Source organism: Merops nubicus, unplaced genomic scaffold, assembly GCF_000691845.1.
Source record: "Merops nubicus isolate BGI_N331 unplaced genomic scaffold, ASM69184v1 scaffold3567, whole genome shotgun sequence".
Taxonomy (NCBI): Eukaryota; Metazoa; Chordata; class Aves; order Coraciiformes; family Meropidae; genus Merops; species Merops nubicus.
Window position 1 is genome coordinate 16,381 of NW_008620808.1, and position 21,293 is coordinate 37,673.

Below are 21,293 nucleotides of genomic sequence, written 5' to 3' on the forward strand. Positions count from 1 at the left end.
TATTATAGTTCAAACCCCACTCTGAAACACATCAATGATACAAGTCATACTGCCAGCCTCAAATGCTTTCCCTGCAGCTTTGCTGCTAAGTGACCACACTACCTGCCAAGCTGGAGATAGGCACAGAAAACCCAAATGGGTAACAAGACAAACACATTTAAAAAGCATCAAAAAACCCTTTCTTTTCCTCAGAAAGCTCCCAGTTTTCTGCAGTCTGTCCAAAGACAACCAGTTTCAAAGCATACAGTACATCCTGCCAGAGAGCAACTATTTAAACACTATGGTATTTTAAGCATTTGGCAGAAATATTTATTTCTAATGAGCCTGTCTTGTAAATGAAGATGAGAATTCTTATTTTCAAGCTCTTCTGTTAATTTAGTTTTTTTTAATTTCTTCAATGATAACTTCTTGCGACACTCTGCAGTGTTAGTCTAATTAGGTAATAATCTGGATTGTTAATTAAGTGATTTGATATTCAAAAGGGCTACACACTAGAGTCAGAAACTTTGCAAATAGAATGATTTCTTTTTGAATCTGTATTTGGGCTACAGATTTTAATTCTTATTAATGTAATTTGTAGTTAAAGGGTATTTCAAGTACAGCTAAAACAGTTTATGTTGAGTAGGACACTTCATATACCAGGTCTCAACCTTCTCCTTACAGGTACCTAATTTTACACTCTTCATTGTGTAAAACAGTAAACCTGGTCCCACATATCATCAATCCACAGCTAAAAGTCCACAGTCAAATATCTTGTGTTTTGCTTGGAAGCTATTTCTTCCTCGTATTATTTTTATTTGAAAGGTAGTATAGCTGTCTACCTGTACCACAATGGTGAAAATTACTCTAGCACACATCACTCGTGCCTTCTTGGTGTTATTTTCACCTCACTTAATACAAAAAAAGTGGGTTTATCATTTAAAATTTTAGTCTTTATAGATGCAACATGGAGAGTATGACCAGATCAATTTCCCAAGATCCTTCATGAAAAGCAAGATTTCTTTCATTTGTTTACAAATTTAAAAAATTTTATTCTTTTCATTTAAAGTTAGAATTAATAGTAACCAAATTGAAGAGGCCCCTGAATTCAATAACACTAGTCAAATGAAGAGCAGAAGTGAATTCCCTTATTAAATCAATTCACCTTACTAGCATAGGTAGAAAAAGAGGAAGAGGAGCTATTTACATCTTTTCAAAATTCTTAGAAGGAAAAACAATGCTTATATAATCTTTTCAACGTTCAACAAATGAAATACCCTTAACACATATTTTAGTCTTGCAAAGAAATACTAATCAAAATTGGTAAAACTAATTTGACACTTATTCTGGCTTAATTCTGCACTTCACATGACTATCAGTCCACTTCCAGGTATGAGCACAGTGTAACACTGAAGAAAGATTACAGATATGGTTTCTACCATTGCATAGACATAGGTCATTACTTCTTTATACTCAGATAGTTCACAGTAATAACATGGAATTCTGAGTTGCTGAAACATTGCATAGGCCATTCAGATCATATGAAACAGGAATTAAGTTATTTTTGTAAGGTAAAAAAAAAAAAATACAGAAAATCAAGGTACCACCCTAATACAAGTCCAAACTTCATCAAAAACAATACCCACAAAGACAAGATAATAATCTCCCAATTTTAAGCATGAAGTGTGCATGAAATTAATCCCTACTTTTTCCTACAGATGTGAAGATGGCTGTAGGTAAAGGAGATCACTGAGATCAAATACAACAGTGGTATTATGGGGTCTAGGAGACTATGAAACTAAATGAGCATCCAATTTAAATTCACAGCAGGAAGATGGGGAAAAAAACCAAACTGTTTTCAAGTCAGCTGGAGTATGTGATGTTTACTAGGAGGTTGTCTCACTAGAGAAAATAAAAGGCAGGCAGAAAATGTCTTGCAACAGTACAAAGATGGCAGCCTTCAAACTCTACAGAAAAGGTGTGGCTTTGCTCCCACTCTTACTAAAAAGTATGAATATAGAAATAGACTATTAATATAATTCCTTTTAAAAATGGTAATTCTGTGATATCCATTTAAATCATTGTGCACCACTGAAATCTCTCCTACATTCCTTTTCCATATGAGAAATATTCAACACCTACTTAAATTAGTTTCATCTTTCATGTCAAGCTTTCTGTGAGACATCACCCAGCCAACGAGCACTTTCTAAAGCTGTAGTTTTTTTGATTCAGTATTACCACCACAGAATTAGTCATATGCATATGCCATAACATGCTTTCTGTGAGATATCACCCAGCCAACTAGCACTTTCTAAAGCTACAGATTTTTTGATTCAGTATTACCACCACTGAATTAGTCATATGCATATGCCATAACAATAGTAATGCAACCATAATTTCTCTAAGTAGAACTTTCCACTCCTCACTTTTCCATCACATTAGAAATGCACACATCTATAAATTCACTTGATACATTCAATTGAAAAGTGCAAAGAAATTTGTGATAAGGCTTTTAGAGGATGGAGATGATCACCTGGGGTTCATTTGCTGCCTTACTGTGTGTATGGTCTAAGAGCAGCAAGAAGTGATTGAATTGAGTTAAAACTTAGACTTCAAATGAACTTATTACCTAACTCATTCTAATGGTCACCAACCAGCGTTTGGTTTCCACACCCAGTGAAAAACCAACTGCTAACACAGTCAAATGGGCATCATTTTTAGTTTTGCTATACAAATACGTTTTGATTTGTGAACATCCACTTCATGTCTCACCTGGCATGACAGCAGTTTGCTGAGTGGCCGAGTCTGTACTTAAGGAAAGGCGACCACCTTTGGCCAGTCTGTCACAGAAGAGGGTGATGTTCTTCTTCAGTCTGCTAGTATCTTTGGGCATGGACAACTGGCTGCTGACAGTCAGCGCCTGTTCCTTAGAGCTCTTTGACAAACAAGTTCTTAACAAGTAAGAAATGGCAGCATCCACAGTTTCTTCCCAACCCTGAATCAAAGAAAAGGAGATAAATTAAAATTAGGTGAACAGCAATATGATATAGTGTATTAAAAACAAAGCAACAAATTAAGAACTAAGACTTTTCCAATTATATCAATATATAAAGTATTATTTGGGGGTTGAGTGTCGCAAGCACCCATTTTTTTTAGCTTGTCCAAACAAAAACTTCCCTAGCAAGCCTCAAAAAAAAAAAAAATCATCCAAATATTGACAGAGAAATGTAATTTCAATAATAATGATGATATATGAACAGTATATGTGTGATGTGACACAAAAGTTAAATTCAGTAGCTGTATCAGTAACTGAAAACTAGAAGTTCCTGGATGAAACATCTAAAATTAAAAACAGAATTAAGATGTAAATACAAACATAATACGTAGTATGCAGCCTTATGCTGAAGATATGTCAGAGCCAGGAGAAAGGTTTTCAATTATATGTTCTTTGGAATCACTGGCTAAGGTTCTGACAATATGCCCATAGCACAGAACACCATGACTGTGACACAGAGTTGCAGATATTCAGTATCAATACATATCAGATCAATGAGTCTCAAGTTATGACACCTACAGCACTAGCACAAGTGTACCAGTGCTCTGAGGAACTGGGACTTACACATGACAATCTTGAAGAGCTTGGACAGAGTTAAAGAGTAATATAGAAGGCTTCGTGGTCTGCTAACTTCAGGACTCACCACATCTCTTTGTATTCAGCTACCTGTAAGCAAGTTTTATATATGTGCTGCCCACATGTACAGAGAAGTAGTATTCAGCTGTTGCAGCATGAGTGTCTGGACTTATTTTGGCCATAGTTTTCATTGACGAGAAGTTTTGAGGCTACAATCTGGAGCCACCCAGCTCTATCTTCTGCTACACTAACAGAGGGTAACAGCATAGTGGTTCTTTGCATAGTGATTACTGAGGCAGAACAAAAAGAAAACTCAGGTAATCCAGTTGTAAATACAACCCCAGAGTCTTCTAGATTAAGCTTTCTCATTGATGCATTCTACTTGATTGAAAATCTTCAGCTGAACAGCAGATTTCCTACAACTGGGTAAATTTCCTATTCAAATTTCCATGACTGGATAAATTTAACATTTTAGAGAACAACAGTGTCAACCCTGTCACAGACCACTGTCAAACAAATAAGGTTCATTAATTTCTTTTATTAGATACCTACGGCTTTTATGAAGGCTAGGGTACTACTTTCAACACAGAGAAGCAAAGGCTACTCTTCCTGACCTGATTACTTCCTAAGAACAGCTCCAGGACAGATGCTTACTAGAGGTAAGTATGTCAGTGAGACCACAGAGTCATATGAATTTCATCCTTCTCCATCACTGCAAGTGTTCAAGACCAGGTTGGATGGGGCTTTGAGCAACCTGACCTAGTGGGAGGTGTCCCTGCTCATGACAAGGTAGTTGGAACCAGATGATCTGTAAGGTCCCTTCCAACCCAAACCAATCTATGATTTTGGTCCAAACACAGACTGTTCTTAATACCTGAAAACATAAGGTACGTGCATTAAATGTTTACATTTTGCAGAGGAAAAAGATCAACCTGTGTGATTTTCTTAGTCAACGTTTGCCTTTCCTGACAACATGAACCTACTGTCTTATCTGGATTCCCTCTCCCCCCAAAACACCATAAATTAGAAAAATCTTGCCAGTCAATCAATGCTGTGATAGCTTAACATTTTTCAAACATTCTAGAAAGATTCCATTGGAGTGTAATCCATCCACTGACCTGTGATGGTGACAGGAAATAATCCATTCTGCAGCCAATTTAACGAGGTTAATGAGCTGGTAAATGCCGTCTACATTCCTACATACTGGGCAATGAAACTTAATATGTACAGAGCATCGAAAACAGTCAAGCCAGGCACTCCTAATTATACTACAAATCATGAAAAATAAGGCAACATAAACATAAGAATCTGACTTTTGCTAGAAGATAAAGACACGTGATTAGCTGGTGTCAGCGTCCAGTAGCTGAGAGTTTGGCCAATATATCCCTTCAAATAAGATATAAAAAAGCAGGCAAAAGGAGCATTTAAATAAGGAGACTGAAATGCAAGCTAACAGAAGTCAGGAAATTAAAAGTAGCTAGTATTCTGTCCTTGGCTCACCCAGGCATGTTTTACTTTGTACCAGAGCCTTAACATTTTTCCAAACCTTGTTCTTGTATTTAATTTCCATGTAAAGCTGGTTTCTCAGTAGACCATAAAACTATATTCTCCAATTCGAGGAGTGTTGACCTAGGAATGGCAGTCAAATCCAAAGCAACCTTTTTGATTGGTGAAAGGGTACACAAAAAATGCCTACATGAAAAAAAAAACTTGACTGAAATATGTTGAGGTGATTTTAGACAACTAAGAATTAATGATTTCAAGTAATACTGAGTTTGCCATCAATTTTTATTGGTGCAAGGGGAGAATTGAGAAAACAAGAAAAATTCTTCACCCCTTATATGTTAAAAATGAAAGTGTCCTAATCTATAGTCCACTCTAAAGAATGATTCTACAGTCCACTCTAAAGAATGATTCTACAGTCATAGCTGCAACAGTCAGTAATGGCTTTCTGTAGAGTATTCTGCATGTTACAGGTCTGAAAAGAACACCTTCAACAGACCTTTGCAAAAGATGTTAGTCATTCTCTGATAAAAACCTTCTCTAAATAGGCTTAAGAACTTTGTAGGCAATCTTTTAAGTGATATGACTTCCTTGCTGCTCAAGAAACAAGTTACTTTGCCCACAGAAAGCTTCTACTTCTAATTTAGTTTATATAATATGAAATGAGAAGGCTTAGTTTTTCTCATTTAGTGAGAAGTGAGACTTAGAGGGAAGATTAGATGAAAATAAATGATGGTACTACTTAGACCACAGTTTCTCCAACCTGGAGTTAACCTGGGCAGGGTTGCTGGGTGTAAAAAAAGTGCTCCATAGGAAGCAGACCTGAAGATGTGAGCAGAAAGAAGTGGTTCCTGTCAGTGCTCAGAATAGGGTGCAGGGATACTACAGGATGAAGATATTCCAGTGACAGGATGGGGTGGACAATATGGAAAGAGGGGGATGGAAGTGACTGTTGGGAGGTACGTTTGAGAACAACTGGATTATGGAATTAACAGAACCCTAGGGATTGTGGATGATTAGATTAGTGAGCTACAAGTTAATACTATTTGTGTTAACCATAGATAAATCATTCTAATAGCACATCAGTTAAACTTGGACAAGGTTGATCCTAAATTGTGTTCATGAGCCAGACAGATACTTGATTCTGTATCTTAAGAAGTCCTCTTGAAAGGCCTGAATTGACTTTGAAAGCCTTTATCATTATTATTCCTATAAAGTAAGTTATCCCAGAGTGATATCTAAGAGAGTTCTGAAAGTTCAAATGCAATGTGAAACATACTGCAAAAACTATGCTAAATGGGTGTAAGCCAAATTATGGTAATTCTTACAGCTGTTAACTCCAGAGTTTGACTGGCTATATCTCATTTCTTTATTTTAGTCACAATAATGATTTCATCAGCTCTTAAAAATGAATACTTGGACACTCACTTTACTGAATGACAACCTGGGCACTTATGCTTATCCAAACCAAGAAAGAAGAGATTTTTACATCTGAAAGCACTGTATATGCTAATTCACAAGAAAGACCAGCCATGTGTCTCTCAACACGTTGATTTTACAGCAATTTTTTAAAAAAAATTATCTTACTGCTACACATACTAATGCTAATCCACCAATCCAGGGCTACCAAACTGATAGTCTCCAACACAGGCACAAACCATCAGCAAATTTTGCCAGGACTGTGCTACCAGTCATCCTGACCCACATTCTTCAAGCATATTCTATATATCTAACTAATCTATTTGTCTCAAACAGGTCATAAGAGCCACAGCAGCCACAAAAATGGCATGCAACAGTTGCCTGCTCTGCCAGAAATGGAGCTGACATACTTTCCTTGTGCAGTGTTCCTGAAAAGTTACTGCCAAAAATTAATTGATAAGGCATTTAGGATGCCTTTTGAACAGAGTCTGAAATAAGATGAAAGAAAAAGCCCAGTAAATAGACTATCTATAGAGCACTCAGGAAAAATGCAGTAAAATAATACTGAAGTCTTAATGTATAAAACTTTGAACAGTCCCAAGAGACTGTGTTTTTTAAGATGCACATGACTTGAAGAATTATCCTTGTAACAATCTAAAACCAGCTTTCTTCAACATAATGCATTAAAAACTCTAGTCAGATGATTCTAGAATCTTCTACAATTCACTTTTGTTCAAAAAAAAAGAAAATAAGAAAAATGAACAAAGAAAACCCTCCACATATATAAGTAACAAAAATATACTGGAATACCTAAAAAGCAGGGAAATGGTAAAATCCTTCAGACTAGTGGAATTCAAGTCTGATGAAAATCCAGACAAATGACTCAAGCTTAAATACATTCCATATCTATTAAGAGCCTAACAGGGACATTTGTAGCGAGTACACAATAGAAAAAGCACCAACTGAAATTCTTATACTAATCCTGATCTCTTTAGTCATCTCTTTCTTTCAGTGTAATTATTATGCATAACATCCATAATATTAAGTGATCTGATTTTTATTTCTATTGGCATTTAAAATAATTTCATGCCTACAGGAATTTGCAGACTGATGAAAACAATACCCAAGTGAGGATCTAGCTGAACATCCATGACAAGGTATGAGACAGAATAACTAAAATCAAGAAAATTAATAAAATGCATAGTTCTAGAGGAATAGTTCAAAACATTAGATGTATCAATTTCAATTTAATTCAAGGAAAGAATTTTAGGGAGAAAATCATCCTTATTGTGAGACAGTACTCTGAAGTCCTAACCCACTGCTAAAAGCTATGTTGTAGGCATTATAGACATTTAAATCTTATTAAGGATTTAGACATGGCATACTTACCTACTACAAACAAATTATAATTTACTTAAAACACAAGGGATAAAAGAAAGGCAAAATCTAGGGAAACAAACATCTTGATGATGTCTTGTCATCTTCTGAACAATCAAGCTCTCTAGAGATCCTGACACAGCAATATTTAAGGTCTAAAAGATTAGAGAGTCAATAAACAACAAACAGAAGAGTACAGGGGGGAATCCAGATTTATACAGGAATCTGCATGGGATCTCCACAATATTTCTTGAACTAGTGTAAGTATAGCACAAGTCTGTGCAGAGCTATTTAACAATAACTGTACACGCTAGCAATGATTCTAAAGCTACTTCAGAGCACCTAATTAAAATATTAATATCTCACTTTTTAAGGTAGTAGATGGCAAATACCAGCTCTAGAAAAAAAAAAATCCTTTGTGACTAAGTCTTTTTTTTTTTTTTTTTAAAAAAAAAAAAGTCTGACAGATACACTTGTCATTTCTGCACAGCCATGCTGTAATGGCCAGTGACAAGAGAAACAGCAACTTTATCTGTTCATTGTAAAAAACCTTATTTAACAAATTCCAGCAGCATAAACAGCTGTCTACAAAAATTTCTTGGTTTGAGTCCTGCTTGGCAAATATATATTGATATCATATGGCAACTTCACCTGTGAGAAATATGACAGATGATTTTGTGGAAGTACACTCACCATTTAAAAGTTTGTTCTTTCTCTGATAATTTTCTCTTCTGAGGCATAATTCACAAACCACTGAACACTTTTGCACCAAATACAAGACCAAGAGTTTTTTAAGGATTCTATTCTACGGACACAACTTCGAGATTTGCCAAAAATCTCCTTCTATAATATCTTCAGGTATGGAAAAAAAGCTGAAAATCCATATGGCTTGGAAATTAAATTAGTGCTTTTGAAACTATCTTAGAGAATATGTAGTATTTGTCTTTTAGGAATGATGCTCCTAAACGAGTATCTTACCAAGGATCTTCTGGAGAAATCATAATATATAAGAGTATTAGTAAAGCAGTGGGTGTTTCAGGAACCTAGCAAGATGAGCATTACTAAACAGAGGTTCTGAAAGCTGTGTTCCATCATGATGATGACATCTTCTATCATTTAAGATTTCCATATATTTTGAAGTCCAAGACAGAAGAACAGCCTGCTCACAGCAACAAACTGTGATTATTGGCAGTTTCATATATTAATGAAACAACTGATAACATGATTAGAGAACGTAGCACTGGTAAGAAAGCAGAATTCCTCCACGTGAGGATCATAGTCATAGTATTACTACCCCTGCCTAATTCTTCCATGCTGTTGGGTTTAGTAATTTGCTCTCAGAGAACTGCATGCTTCACCAAAACATGAGATATCAGGCTAACTATGGGTAGTGGTTTTATTAGCTCTTCCAATAACATTTAATTAATCTCTGATTATTGTAGTCAAATTTCCACATGAGCTGCATCGGTTAAAATCAGATGTTCTTCATTTGCACAGAAAGACTTTCAAAATGAGGTCAGAATTAGACTAGAGATAGAGCAATAGGGTTGGTTTTTTTTGGCAAATAATGTATCTGTATCACCCAGTTCCTCTCTCCAAGTCAGAGCAGTACAGAGTGTGTCCTACCACTTGTTTTTATGGTTTGGTTTTTTTTTTTTTTTTTTTATTTCTGGACAACAGTGAAAATTATGAAGGTCTTTAAGGCAGAGTGCATGAGAGGAAGAAAAGAGGAGCATTTTTCAACAGATAAATTCCAACTAACTGTACAGTTACTCCTCTAGTGATGCCTGTTTGTTGCAAAACAAATACATCCAGTCTGGAATCATGACAGTTCACACACATCATAGGTTTCTGTAGAAGCCATTCCTGATCCCTAAATTTTTGAGGGTTTTTTTGTCATCTCAATTTTCTTTTTAACTTGACTTCTTTCAACCATTGATCCCTTTCTGGGAACTGATGAAAGGAACTCTTGTACACACTACATGAACGGAGTGGTTTGGCTTCTTTGTTGCCAGCTTCAGAGGTCTGTTATTTTGCTTTTTAGCACTGAAATCATCTGACACTTCATCTTTCTTTTCCTCGAGAACTTTTCACCAGTTAGCTAGGAAAACTGTGGTGCTGTTTGGGTTTTGCAGATGCTGTCAAAGCTGTCTGCAGTCATCCAAACACATCAGAAGTCACGCATCTTGCTGAAGAATGTTATACATCCAACAATAGGTCTGCCATACACGAGGTCTGGGACTTCAGTGAGCTTCAGCAGCTTAATTTTTGATACAGAGAAGAGGAATCAGACCTTGTTATACTTGCTCTAGAGAAAAAAAAACTATGGAAAACTTATGCTAAAAAGAGCTTTGAGACATTTCTCTGCATCTCATCCCAGATTTTATTTTCATATCAGTGATACACTTGGGGAGGAGCTTTTATTCCCTTACTACAATACTCTTTATTAGGTTACCAATGTAGGATGCTATGAAAGTCTGACAAATTAGTTTCCAAAAGGTCTGAAATATGGAACAATGCCCACTCAAGTATTTAGCTCTGAAAAGAAGAACTTAAGAAAAAGTTTGTACCTTTGATCTACTTATCACTAAGCTCTGTTGCTTCAAGCTGTGGAATTTTTATTCTCCCAAAATGCCCACACGAGGACAATGAGGATAGTGGCAAACTGGACTTATAAGTTTACTTTGGATAGCTGATTTTCAAGCTTATGCTGGAATTACTGTGGTTTTTTGCTTGAGACAGTAGCTTGGGAAAAGATCATTAGCTCCTCTACTGTTTGCACAGCCTCGCCTTATGACCTCTCTTACTTTTGAGGTACAAACCCCATATTTTGGCTCTATTAAACTCTCACTTCATTGAAAAAGCAAGGAGAAGATGATGGAAATAAATTATGCAGTCTTTACATTCCTTGAAGTTGAACTGCCCAGTCCTAATGTAAAATGAGTCTACCACCACCTACACAGATATGAAAAAATAATAGTGTACCATTCTTAATCAAGAAATTGAGACAAAGCATTTTACCATTAACTAAAATGAAAAAAACTTCCCTCTGATAAAATGGCTGCTCTGAAAATCATGGTAGAAAAGCCAATGAGTTTTTTTCTCAGCTCTTTTAACATGACAGATTCACATCACCACCTACCAATATCTTTCTAAATTCCACTAAACAGGTCATACAAAAACACAATGTGTGAAAATAGCAATAGATTATCTAATATTGACCAAGATATCCTACATTATGATTGCAATGTAGAACCAAGAACAACCATCAACAACTGCAAAACCAAAAGCAGTAATACCACAATTGGTCATGGGCACTCCCCCTCCCCCAAAGATTGGATGGTTTGGTGATTAGATCTTGATATACCCTCTCAGAAACATTTCTGTCAGATCTGAATGAAATTATTAATTTAGCTGCCTATCATTAAGTCATATGTTCAACATAAAGAGCTTCTTAAAATTATTGGGAGTATCTCTATCTTATTTTCTCAGAAAATGCCATGATACATGGCTTTTTTTAATTGGACACTAACATAACATTACAGTATTTAGAATAAAAATGTCACAGCTCTGAGTTGATGAGATGATCAGAAAATAAAACCAACTGTAAACACGCAACTTTTCAGTCTATAAACTCTGGACTATAAATATAAAGCATACACTTATGATGCTGAAACTGTTTTACAATCAGTCATAAATCACATTCTATTTCTAAAACACAAGTAGAATACTTTCCAACAAATAGCAAGAGTCTGTAGATCTTTCGTTAGGACACAATATCAAGGGAATTCTCCACTGACAATCAGCTTTAAAAGAAACAACCCAAAAGAAAGAGTCACTGATGATGTATATTGAGTGTTAAGACCTTTTGGTGAACAACATTGTTGTAATCACTGTAATGCATCACTCTTGTCATTAAGCAGTTTAGATGACAACTGATCTGAACTCCTGGTATGCAGCACATATTCAGTAATTACTACTACACTAAAATATTTTAGCTTCTCTTTGTACCCCAGCTAGATAGATTACAGTACCCTAACAGAGAGAAAGTTTAGAGGTCCCCATCTCAATATTACATAGAGAAAGATGCCTGATAACAGAAGCTTATTTAATCTATCAAACAAAGGGTATGTCTCTTGAGACAACTGCAACATTTTGTAGGATATCAAAATTAGTTATAAGGGAGGTAATGTATGCTGGAGGCAAACTAACCACAGCAGAACACAGTTCTGTCTTGACTAATTTACACCAAGAAATTAGATCCCCAAGTAGGCTTCTAATCACTGAAAATTAACTTCAGTATGTCTAATGCTGGCAGAGTAAATAAGGTGATAGGTCAAGGTAAGTATAAAATTAATTCTCAAAACTCTTCTCTTAAAAATACATCTAAACAACAGATATGCCAGATTCCTAAGTCTGAATGCTTATTCTGAGCTTGAGACAAGTTCTAGGGAATACAATTAGACAAGAATACACTCCTCAGAGCTTTTACAATACATAATGCACATCAAAACTCGTTTCTGCATAATTTTGTCTAATTTTATGCCATCTGGAAGAAAATAGAAAGACTTTTTTTGAAAAGCAATGCTATGACCAACCACCACACGTGAGCCTTTTAAAAAAATAAAAATCTATGTCCCCTTCTTAGCAAAAACTGTAAATGACAAAAAAAAAAAACAAATGAAAATACAACTGTGCAGATCATCTTCTGCTAGTTCTTTCAAGTGGGAAGCATCAAAGCAAGTTATGTTATAGATTTTCATTAATACACAGAAGGTTTAAACAGACCACACTAAGCCTTTCTTTCTTAGACCAACACAACAGTGGCACTTTTCTACTCTACACACAGAATGTACTGTGAAAATCACACAATTTCAGCTACAGATGAAGAACACTAGATAATGGTGTAACTTGCCTCTAACTTGCTATGTCTGACACAACCCACTGTCTTCTCAGTGAATAAACTTAACTGCAGGAAAAGAATGATTCACAAACATTTAAAGGAACTGTGACAGTGCTTGAAGTAGTGGTGAGACCACTACCTCGCTCTTCAAATTCCCTCTTTCCCCCAAATTACTTACCACAAACATTTGATCTTTCATTTCTAGACACTACAGAACTGAGAAGTGACCAAGTGCTTTGAAACCCTGCTTTAAAGGATCAGAAATAGAAGTAAAATAGAAATGGTTACACATCACTTTGCTGTAACTTATTGGCTTTACAACCATGTGTCCTTCTCTCTGCCTGCTCCAGTTGTCTCTGGTGTACTCTAGCCCTCTTGAAAGCAGACTGGCAGGCAGAGCACTGTGCAAAGATGAGGGTAACTTCCAAATCAAAACACAGAATCCAAGAAGGCTGGTGCTTGAGCCTGAGCAAATGGCTCCATTTTTAACCTCTCTACTCATACTGGACCTTCCCTGCCCAGGGAGGAGTGGGCATCTCATTCCTTCAGCTTCATCTTTCCCTCACTTGCAAATATTTTGTTGCCTTGAACTAAAACCAAACTTCAGACTGAGGTTGACCTTTTTTTACTGAAAAATGATGGGGTTTACCAGAAAAAGCCTAAAGTTAGTTCCTTTTATTTTGGTGATTAAAGGTTTAAAAGCCACTAGCTTCCTTTTTGCACTTCTACTGGACTTAAAAGCTTGACAGTATCAGAAGAGTCTTTTTGAATGGCTCTGTTGCACGGTCTTAATTCAAACAGGAGGAAGACCTGTTTATTAGTTTTTATTTTTGATATAAAAAGGTAGTCAGCATTATTTAATGTATTTTTCTCAGGTAGAAAAAAGGCAACAAATTTCCTGTTCTTCTCCCTCTAAAACTACTTATTTTCAGTTGGATTGTGCATCTTGTTTCCAGAAAGAAGAAGAGGGTGGGGAGGAAATGTATGTGCTATGAAATTGTTCACAACAAGAAAGACTACAACAGTATAAAAACTCTTTGCAAGTTACCAGTTGTCACTGCCCATTGCCTTGTAGTGGTTTGGGGTTTTTTCATTGCGTTTGGGGTTTTTTTTGGTTTTGTTGAAGAAATTTCAAAAGTATTTACAAAATATCCAAACGATCATTTATACTGGCCTATGGAAAACAGTAAAATAAAAAAATATTTCAGCCTATTTTAAAATATTTTAATCTGTTATACAGTTGGAACTTTGCATTTAAAAAGTTATTAAAATGGGAGACTATAGAAAATATAAGGCACAAAAAAACCTAATTCCAGATATATTTTACTATGACTAAGACCAAGGTTGGATTATAGTCTAATTACAAGAATTAGTGAAAAGTGACAACTTCCAATCAATTCTAAGAATTAGGGTTCATTAAAATTACTCTGCCAAAGATGTAATTATCAGCTCAAAGCTTCAATGGTACTAAATATTAATGCAAAATTTCAAGAAAAAGTTGGCTACTGTCAGCCTTGACAGAATTAGCCTCCTGAAATTACAGAAATAACCTAATTTTTCATTTTAAGGACTTTCACTCAGTAAAGGATTCTTTCCACAAAAGGGTATTTTTTACTTTACTCAAGAACTCTATAGCAAAACCCATCTGCTAGCAGGCACAAAACCTAGTAGGCTACCTATTCTCACAAGTGACTGAGCTTTTATTTTTCTGGTGATTTATATTCAGATCATCACTTACCAAAGGCACAGTTTTGATGGTAACTCCTATGACTCTTACTAGGCACTTCATTAATTTCTTCTGACACCATCTCTTTTTCCTCAACGCCTTAAAGTATATTTTTCTATTTTATCTAATCAGCATTGTAAAGTAGCAAATTTATAGTCACTAACTTAAGTTAATTAACTAGATCATAGAGTCACTTAAAAATCTGCATTTCACCCTCAGGCATTTTTTTTTCTTCCAAATTACAACTTCAACAAGAAATTAAGATTGACTACAGACATTTACTCGGTTGGTACGATTCCAAACATAAATAAAAGGAGATGAAAATGTACATCCTCAATGCCAGTTTATAGCTGTCACTATTATAGTATCACAAATGTGAGTATAACAAGAAAGGGTTGATTCTGAGCAATGAAGCACCTATATTTGGTGCTTTATATATGATGTTATCAAGCTATGTATGATGTTACCAAATAATTACTGTCTATTTGGTAACATCATGAGAACTATGAAAATATTTACTCTTCAGTAAAGTTATTATTGATGGCTATACTGCTGAGAGCCCTCCATCAGTCCAAAAGTTAGAATGTTAGTATGGACAGACCTTTTTTCCCTTTGTAATATCTTAAACAAAGAAAGCATTAATAGCTTAATGATCAGGCACAGGAGCCATCAGTCAATCCAGATGCCATGCAACCACTATATCAAAACTATCTCGTGTAGCATGAACCCTTTGAACCCTTTAAATTAGCCTGGACAAATTCCCTTCTTTCCTAAAAGGATTTCCTATTGTAAACATGTGCTTTATCACAAACTCAGCATTTCTCAAATATCTTTTTCCATCCAGATAAATCCTCTTGGTAAAGTATAACCACTGAGAAACACCCCTTAAAATGTTTCTTGTTTTCATTTTTCAGTCTTTACTATAACATAGTACTTTAAATTGTTGTCAGTCCCTCTTACAAGCTAATAGGAAATATGCCAGTCTTGCAGAGCAGTCACCAACTCTCCCCAGAAAAAGTGAACTGCATGATAAAATCTGACACAACATTTGTGTTATTATGGTGATCATGGATTCTTTGGTCTTCAAAAGCCCTCTAAAATAGTTTTATATATATATTTCAACAGATAGCAAAACATACAACACAAAAGCAGTATCCATTTTAAAGTATAGTTTGCACAGAGCTGTAACACTACCCTCTGAAATACTGACAATATATACCTCAGTTTTTTGAATATGGGTTTAACTTTAGTCCCATGGTAACAAAGTACATTGGACAAAACTGCACCAAATTTCTGTACAAAAAAGATGAATTTTAAAAAAGAATTTTGGCATCACTTTGTTAATGGTTTCATTAGCAGAAAGATTAGCTCATTTATCCCACTGGTCAAAAGCAGAGACCTGAGAGATCTCATTCAATTCCTAATGTTCTACTTCTTACACAGTGCAGAATTCATGAAAGAATCACTGAAAAATGGGAATGCCCTTATATTGCCAATATTGAACAAGAGCAACTCCTTTAGTCAGATTAATCAAAGCAATATTATTTAGGTGTTAGCTAGAAGTTTACCTATGGAAATAAAGTATGATTTCAAATATCTGTTATTCCCAGGAAATATGCAAATTTACAGTATTACTTCCAGTACATCTCTGTAGAAAAGAAAACCCAAATTTTACATTATCTTAGACAAATATTTGCAGCAACAAAAACCATTTAGTAGTCTAAGAAAAAGCTGGTGATAATGGGAACACAAAACACTGCTTTTGTATTTGCTAAATATCTAACAGAAATTATTGCCAGGTCTAGAAAACAAGATGCAATCTGTTCTAAATGGAATGGCACATACGAGAATAATGTTGATGTTACGGTCAGAGAAGCATTTCTTTTTATGGTGACAGTATATTCTAAACATTTCCCTTTTAATAAAAAAACTTCCATAGTTTAATGCTCACAAGGCAGAAAACCTTCTGGAGATGCAGACTACATACAGTCTGTCTTCTAACACATCCCCTCCAAATCAGAACACAACAAACCATTGTGCAGAATTGTTTGAAGAGTAAATAAAAATTCTTCAGAGTACTTTCACTAGCATTCCACTCGACTGCTTATAAAGAAATCTGAATGCTAGCTAGGAGCTTCTGTCTGTAAATAGCATCGGTATGTCAGAAGATTTCCCTCTTCCTTGTCTAAACTTCTTCTTAAATTACATTCAGATTTCTGTGGTACTGTAACAACTTCAATATGGCACATATTTCAGTACTTTGCAAAGGTTCCATTTCCACCTCCAGTTATTGTTGGTTTACATTTTTCATCCTGGCTGCTCTGCAGGATGTACGTCCTTACAATATTTATGTGAGGTCTTACAGCTTTAATATGGAACATTGTTAACTACTATATCAAAACCACATCGAGATATATATACTGAAGTGATATCCTTTATTATAAGATATGTGACAGATTTCACTATGTTTTATCAAAATATATGTCAAAGCAATGCAATTCCTGATGGCAAAATGAAAGGGAGTCAAGCAAAAAATGGTTGGTTGGGCTTTCATGGAATTCATCTGAACTGTTTCAATTCCACTCACTGGAATGCATGCTCCTCAGTCATGCAGCTTGATTTTTCAAGTTTAATTAAAGACAAAATCCAAAACAAGTCTCAACAAAACTCTTTAGCTTTGCCTGCTATGGGTCAAAATCATGTAAAACGTTAAAACATTGTCACCCCCACACCAGGCAGAAATGATCCACTTGGAACCCAGCACAAGCTTTCTAAATGGCCACAAACCATTCCACGTATTCTGATGTACCAAAATCTGAATTCACTGTACATTGCAGAAACTTTGTGCAGAACATGAATATTAAAATTTATGTGAAGCTAGATAATTCTTATTTTTTATTCCACAGAGGCCATTTGTGAAAGGTCATGCAGTATATTTTATAGCTCATGTGCCTAGAAACTGTTGAGTGTACTAACGTCAGGATTTAGTTTTCTTCTAACTGTGGCACACTATTTTTAAGTCCTTTATTCTAGAATGCAGCAGGAAGGTTGAACTTGAATCAAACCGGAGACCAACTCTAGTTGTTTTAAGTTTATAACATTCCTTAATTCAACAAAAGCAGTATTTAGCTGGGGAGCTTAGGTGAGAATATAATACTTCCTTTATATCTGATTATAGATATACAAGAAAGGTAGATAGAATATCCTTTATAGACCAGTGTCCAAATTTTGCACACAATTTCACAGCCACACTCACTAGATCAGAGCAGAGTTTTGTAAGATATCTACACAATGCACGACTATCTAGAGCACAGTTTGAGAACACAAGTACATTATCTATTCACAGTATTTTCTTTGTATAACTTTCATCCATTATATAAACCAAGGTGCAAACACTGAGGACAAAGTACAGCAAATGCTCAATAGATTAAATATACTGTATAGTATACATTACAAATGTGTGTATATGTCTGTATTTTATAGTCCTGTTGGGATGTGTGCATGTGAGTCCACAAGTATGTGTATTATACAGCATTTATATTAACAATCTTCAAAAAATCTGGGCTATTCCATTTGGACTAATAACTGGACAGAAGCTAAACCCAGCTAAACTTGAGACACTCCTACTTGGCTTGATAAGGAAGGATTAAGTGGAAGTTAACTGGTATCATCCACACCTTCTAGGGAAACATTCTGTGATCTACTCCTGCTTTCCCCTTTTTCTGTGAAGTCAATGAATATATTTTGCCTCAAACATCTACTTAATAAGGCTCCTAAATCACTTTAAAGGACAGTTTTCAAGGTAGATGGGGAAATAGGCAAATTTCAGTGCTCAAATGCCTGTCGCTGAGCATTTTTCAAGCAGTTCTTACAGTTTCTTACCAGCTCTTGTGTGTCTTCTGCTAATGGCAAAAACGTAGCTTCCAGAATAGCAACTTGATCAGTGCTCAGCTTCTGCCACAGACTAAGCAGCATAATCACCAGATGGGTGGCACTTCTCAACTTTGTGAATGCCTGGAACATGTTGGCTTGATTTTCTTCTGCTGCATCTGCTAGAGCTATTACCTGAAAAAATTACAAACGTCTGTTAGATATAATTTTACCATCCCTAACACTCAACACAAATTACCTTTGGCACACTCTTGTTTCCCTTCAGAAGATCCTGAGGAATTCTGTTTTCCATAAACACAAACCACAGAGTATTAAATGAGTTATCATTTAACTAGATTTTTCTTTTGCATACCCAAGGCAATTTCAAGCTCATATGGCAACAGGAATAATCTCTCCAGTACAACCAGTATAGAAAGGATTCTGCTTAGAGCATATTCCTGAAACTGATCCACATCATATTACATAATGCATGATAATAAACTAACTTTCAGGTTTATACCACACAAGACACTAATCCCTATACAAGCAACAAGCCAAATATATTAATCAAATAAAATATGTTGATTTTATGCAATTAAAAATGCAGCATATAATTACTTCCACATGAACACCACTGCCATCTGTAATTTTATTACCTCTTGGGGTTTCTCCGGGTTTTACACTAGTTGCTTCAGCTTTTATGTTAAAATGTAAACATCATGGATCATGTATATGAAGGCAATACCACTTTAACTACCAGACATTATGAAAGAATTTCCAAAATAAAATAAAATGGCAGATTCACTTCTAAGATGGTAAGATAGTTATGCTGACGACTTCAAGATGGGGAAAAACAGAAGAGCTATTATATGATATCCTATTTAGTTCTGAAATAACTTGTCCTTGTATACAATGTTGTCCACTGACAGCATTACACAAATCGATGTTTTAAAACATTGCTACAAATGCTTTTTTTTTCTTGAAATAAAACGTTTAGACATTTTCCATCACTGGTGAAAAGCAAAGTTGACAATGATTTTAATAGGCAATTGTTATCATTTCAATATGACAAGAGATTTCCCACAGTATTTGGGCTGAATTGCTTCAACCAAAGGAAAAGAACAAAGGTTAGGGGTTTATCCCCGGAGAGCACAACTCACAGAACCTCTTCTCATAAATGCCACTACACCTTTGTGTTGACTGAACACTTGGCTTACAGCAGCGCTGATTATCTTCTTTGTCATTTAAATCAACACCAAGCACCTCCCTCTACCACTTTCTTCTGTTTACTTATCTGCAAAAGGGGGTAATAGGTGCTTGACTGGAGTCGTGAAAAGCCTCACAGAAATGCAGTTAAAGTGTAATTAGTATTACAACAGAATTTACAAGTAAAACTTGCAGAGCTTGATCCATGAACATTTGGCAACAGCAGGAAAACACAAATACTATAGGATGCATCTTCAGCTGGAAAACAAAGCCAACCAGCTGTTAGCATTTGGTGGAGGAGAACTATTTTTAATCTGCAACACTGGCATTAGAGATGTGTGTGTTCCTTCCAAGCTCCCATGTGACAGGGAAGATAAAGAAAACAGAATTTTAGGGAACTATAAATATGAAACATTTCAAACAAAATGTGTTGATAGGTTTTGTTTTAGACTTTAAAATGTAATACTTCCAAATAAAATGGAAAGCCCACAGGACACTCAGGATCCAAACAGTACATAAATCAGAGCCAAGTAACAAAACAAACCAAAAAAGCCCAGCTAACCATCTGAAGGAAAAACGAGAAATTAAACCTAAATAGTGAAAAGCAACATGACATACTTTGGTTAGAGCAGAGTAACAGCATCACAGACATGTCACCTGATGTAATCATGCCTGCATTCAGTTTGCTCAGCCCAAAGCCCTGATGTTCTTCATACCTCAAGTTCTGCACAAGGTGCAGTTCTATATTACAGCTACTTTCCAACACATTTCAGGACAACACAGTTACATGACAAACACTACCTAGCACCCTACATCAGTTGCATCTGTCTGCTGGAACTAGTAACTGTATGCACTACACAGTTCCACCTTGCTGAGGAGACAGGCAACAACAGTAGACAAGTTCTCCTCAGTCTGACAGGAGCCTTCAAGCATCTAGTCATCCTTCCTGTCCAGTATGCCTTTGAGAATTTGGGGGATAAAAATATACTAAGATGAATTTAACTCATTGATGCCAATCATGAGTATGATTCCTGTAATATCATTGCTGGATGGGATGGTGCTATATTGTAAAACAAATATCCCAGTACTCCCAAACAACACCTAAGGTATCAAGCCTACAAGCTGTTTTGAAAGCAGCTTCATGGAAAACCCTAAGTAGAATTGTTAAAAAAAAGTTTGTCTTTGGTACAAAATTTTACAATTCTGAAGGGACAATAACACAAGACAAATATCAGTGACAGAAAAGTTTCTAAATGAGAGGTGCAGTCTCAAATTGTTGGTGGCACTGAAAGAAGCAGCAATTAAATCTTTACATGACTCTGCATATACACAAGTTCTACTTTCCACTTGCAGAGGAACTAAAGAGGGGAACAAAATTTGTAAATTTAATTATTCCTTAAGTAATTGAAGAAGCATCCTAATATAGCTTTCTGAGATCTCGACCATACAGGATAATACAAAGTTAATTACCATATGAAAATCTAGGCACACAGTCATTGTAGATTTAAAAATGCCTATACCACAGACATCAAACAGGTTGTCAGAGCAGCACCCTTTGATACCTGCTGAGAACTGAAAGCCAAAGCGACACTGAAAGCAGTTGGAAGGGACTAAAGATAACTCTGACTATACATGGTACCACAGTAAATATTTAATGGGGGGGGGGGGGGGAAAAAAAC

The 21,293-nt window shown here is 35.7% G+C and overlaps 1 protein-coding gene across 1 annotated transcript in view; it reads right to left on the bottom strand.

The window, feature by feature from the left end:
* Positions 1–2,751: 2,751 nt before the first annotated feature.
* BBS9 (Bardet-Biedl syndrome 9) overlaps positions 2,752–21,293 on the bottom strand; it is a gene marked incomplete at both ends in the record, with an annotated part of 87,466 nt that continues 68,924 nt past the window's right edge. The window contains 2 exons of the mRNA XM_008944213.1: positions 2,752–2,974; positions 18,421–18,603. Coding sequence (XP_008942461.1) covers positions 2,752–2,974; positions 18,421–18,603 — 406 coding nt within the window. The remainder of the gene's footprint in view (positions 2,975–18,420; positions 18,604–21,293) is intronic.